The 3,738-nt window shown below is 58.3% G+C and overlaps 1 protein-coding gene across 1 annotated transcript; it reads right to left on the minus strand.

Annotated features, from left to right (window-relative positions):
• Positions 1-43: 43 nt before the first annotated feature.
• Positions 44-2,841, minus strand: H310_10884 (hypothetical protein). Its single transcript, XM_008877369.1, has 5 exons — positions 2,568-2,841; positions 2,376-2,515; positions 2,138-2,280; positions 1,340-1,802; positions 44-885 (listed from the first exon to the last, which is right to left on the minus strand). The coding sequence occupies exons 1-5, from the start codon at positions 2,753-2,755 to the stop codon at positions 257-259; spliced, it is 1,563 nt and encodes a 520-aa protein (XP_008875591.1). The 5' UTR covers positions 2,756-2,841; the 3' UTR covers positions 44-256.
• Positions 2,842-3,738: the final 897 nt, after the last annotated feature.

Below are 3,738 nucleotides of genomic sequence, written 5' to 3' on the forward strand. Positions count from 1 at the left end.
ACGACAAGGTGACAGAGGCCACCCCCGTGACGAATTAAGCTTTTTTGGGTCAATGCAAGCCATTTGGTATTTGTTGGCGATTGTGTGAAGCGGGCCATCGGGTGGCCATCCTCGATTCAAACATGTGACGCGTATGACTGTCTAGCGTGCGAAGCCGCGCCATGCTGTGTGCCGCGCCTTTGAAGTTGCTTCCTCGAGCAACGCCGTGGGGACGCATGGAATCAAGTCGACGCCGTCGATCGCGAAGGCGGCGATTTCACTCGAGTCGCTGGACGCCCGTGGTGGGCGCTGCGAACCGTGCGAGTTCGGCCGTTGACTTGACCGCGTACGTGTACGTGTGGGCGTTCGTGACAGCGCAGACCAAGTAGCGGTCGTTGGCTAGCGGAGCTTTGACCCACTCGCCCGTATGTGCGACGACGTGGCCGACAAAGAGATCGTGTTCCGGGCAAAACCCATACACTTCATCGAGAACGAGTGGTGGCTGCGACAGGTCCAAATGGCCTTCGATCCAGAGATGCGCACGATCGTCATCGCCGCGACGCCAGGCGGCCGTGTCCTGGCTCGCCGTTGGGTGGTCGACAACAACGATCGACGTGCACCGGCCGCGCATGTCGGGGGCACGTGTGTCGCTATAGCTGGTGTCGCACATCACGACTTGAAACACACCCGGCGGTGGATGGTTTCGCGTCACGCGATGCTTGACGATGGTCGGCGTGTTACCGTGCGGCGTGTGGCCCACCAACATGCGGCGATACCCCTGCGCCCACAGCACGTCCGTCAGCTTCTGGGGCATGAGCTTGGGCATTCCAGACGGCTCGAGGTGGCGGCCCGCAATCACACTGTACGCCGCGCCAGTGTTGACGTAGTGCTGGAGGTTTTCACCGCCTACACGTTTGGATCAAGACGCCGTGTTCTGGCATGCACATCCGTCGACGCTCGCATCTCGACGCTCGACTCGCATGTTCAGGATGAGCATCCACAGACAAGTTTGCGACACCACGACAATCGACGGGACCTCGAACGACTCGCCAAACACGGGCGACCCCCGACCGCAGACATGCTGCGGGAACAGATACGCAGCAACCACACAAAGGCGCAAAACGACGAAAACAACGTGTGTGGCGAGCTCTCGGCTCCGGCGCCATGGACACCCCACACACACACTTTGAACGCATCGACTTCATGGCCAGCAACGACAGTTGAACGGATCGAGTTGTCAGGATGTCGCACACTCGTCAAGTATGGACAACCAAGTCGCAGAAAGCGCACACACGTGTCCAGATGGGCGTCGACAATCAGTGGCACACGCTGCGTCGTCGGCAAGGTTGGGACGACATACCTCGAAACGTGTGGTCAGCATTCCACGTCGGAAACCGCTCCCACTCGTGGAGTTGGGCACGATACCATGCATTGAGCTCGTCCATCCAGCGACCGACGTCGACGGTCGCATCGATAACTGGGCCCGACGCATCGATAGCCGCCACCCATTCTGCGTACGACGTGTGCGAATCCACGGGCGGCACGCGGCCAAGGCAGCAACGCACACCGTCGTCTTTGGCTGCGAAGACGCCGCCATGGACGATCAGAGTCGACCCCAGGGCGATGCCCAACACACACAGCTTGAGGTACGTCCGCACGATCCCGCCGTCGTCCACACTCGACCGAAACGAGCGCAGCACGTCGTCGTCCGAGATCGATTCGTCGGCCGCGCATCCACGCAGGAACGCGAGTTCCGAGCGCCGACGTTCGAAATCGCCGTCGGATCCCATCGTGCACGCAAGGATCCATTTGATTCGATTGACCTGGCATGGCACACACCATTGTCAATGGCCGTTGACACCAGCGCACACTCGTTCAAGTCCGTCACAACCACGCATCCAACAGGGCTACCCAGCGATGCATCGCCATCGTTGCCCACATGCATGCGGGACCACAGCTGAGCTCGACCTGTTTGAAACACGATTGTCGAGAGGGCTGCATTGGACTCGTTGGTCCAATGCCGCGCGATGCTTCGCGCCGACGTTTGGCTTTACGGCGAAGAAGAATCCACCCGCAAGATGAAGAAATACGACACAGCCACACATGCCACGCTCCCCGCTCCAGTCACCAGCCTGAGCGATGTTTCATCGGGACGTACAGGGGTGTTGACGGAAGTCAAGTCGACCTCGGTGACGGGAGCTGTAGTTGCAGCCTGGGCGTCGAGCAACTGGGTCAGATAAGGCACAATGCCCAAATGCTTGCGACTGGCTTCGGGGATCCAATGCGGACCGTCTTTTATACCTACGTGGGAAATGTCATGGTGCTTCTTCGCCAAATGGGACGACGTCGGGTCACGACAACAGCCGAGCGCCATGAGTCGTGGGGACGTAGTGTACCTGGGTCCATCGTGGCCAAGTTCATCTCGGCGTCGGTAAACTCGGACGTCCACCGCATTTTGTTGACATCTCGATTGCCTGCAATCAGCACCACGCGATCGGGATATCGTTGCTTGGCGTCCACGAGAAGATGGACGAGTCTACAACGTTGAGTTCTCATCGAACGAATGAAAGTAGAGGCAAGAGGTGTACCGAAGCGTGCCGTTGCCTTTGTCTCCAACATCGCCACCGAAGACAAAGATGTATCCCGGTTGAAGGACCAAGCGGCCGTCGACTAGCGAGAGCGCGCCGGCGGAATGGGGACTCGTTGCAACGGTGCGGACGAAGCGGAGAAAGTATTCCCAGTTGCCCTCGACGTCCGTGACGTACAGGATCTTCATCTCGTTCTTGTCCCAATCAACGGGGCACCGACGGCGTCGTCCGCGGGCGTGGAAACCGTGCCAAGTCCGAACTGGTCCGGCAACAAGAACGTGGGTGTCAATTCGAATATTTTAAATAAAATCGCACATAATCACTTACAAAATCTAGGATGATCCATGGCACATTTTTTTAATTGAACCACTCCTCCATTTCAACATTGGCATCCCATCGGACAACACAGACCCAAGGCGAGGCAAGCAACCATCGAGTGGGTCGGCAAGGCAGGTGCTAGCAGGGCGGCATGGGTGCGAGAGCAGTCGTTGTACGTACATGACAGATTGACGCCGTGCGAATGTTCCAACTGTGAAGCGACGCGTGTCGCCCAACCCGACGGAGAGAGAGCCAAGTGGGAACCAAGGTAAGTGGCACACGTAGGTGCGACTTGACAGCGATGACGGACTCGTGGATGACTTTCAACGTCCGTGCTATGTCAATGCACGGATGATGCACGTTGTTGTCGCAAGAAACTCGCGGTCGAGATACCCCACCTCTCCGTCCCTCGCGTGGCTCGGGCCAAGATTTGTCCAGCCTACCGTAGTTACTTCAAATTGCTAGACGGCGTTTAGCGCGTTGGTACAGTCGTGGTTTGTTGTGTCCGAGGTCGTGGTTTCGATCTTCGGTGGCATTTCACAGCCATGGCATATTCCCCTCCCGGCTGAGGATGCCGGCCATCAAGGCAGCCCACAGAACAGGTAGCAGCAAGCGCACCATCACCCTCCACACAACTCCACCTTTGCTACAGACCGGGCGGGACGCATCCCTTGCCCGTTGAGGAGGACGATTGTGATGCTGAAGCGCCCAACGAAACCTCTCCAATTCAATCAAGCGCCACGACACGAGCGTCCGGCGCAGAGCGAAGCCAGCCAGGGAGCCTCGCGCCTGCGTCAGATCTAAATCTGACGAAGAGGACTCCATGTAGTCGACGTGGCATCACCGCGATCGG

Source organism: Aphanomyces invadans (genome assembly GCF_000520115.1).
Source record: "Aphanomyces invadans strain NJM9701 unplaced genomic scaffold supercont1.28, whole genome shotgun sequence".
In the NCBI taxonomy this organism is placed as follows: domain Eukaryota; phylum Oomycota; class Saprolegniomycetes; order Saprolegniales; family Verrucalvaceae; genus Aphanomyces; species Aphanomyces invadans.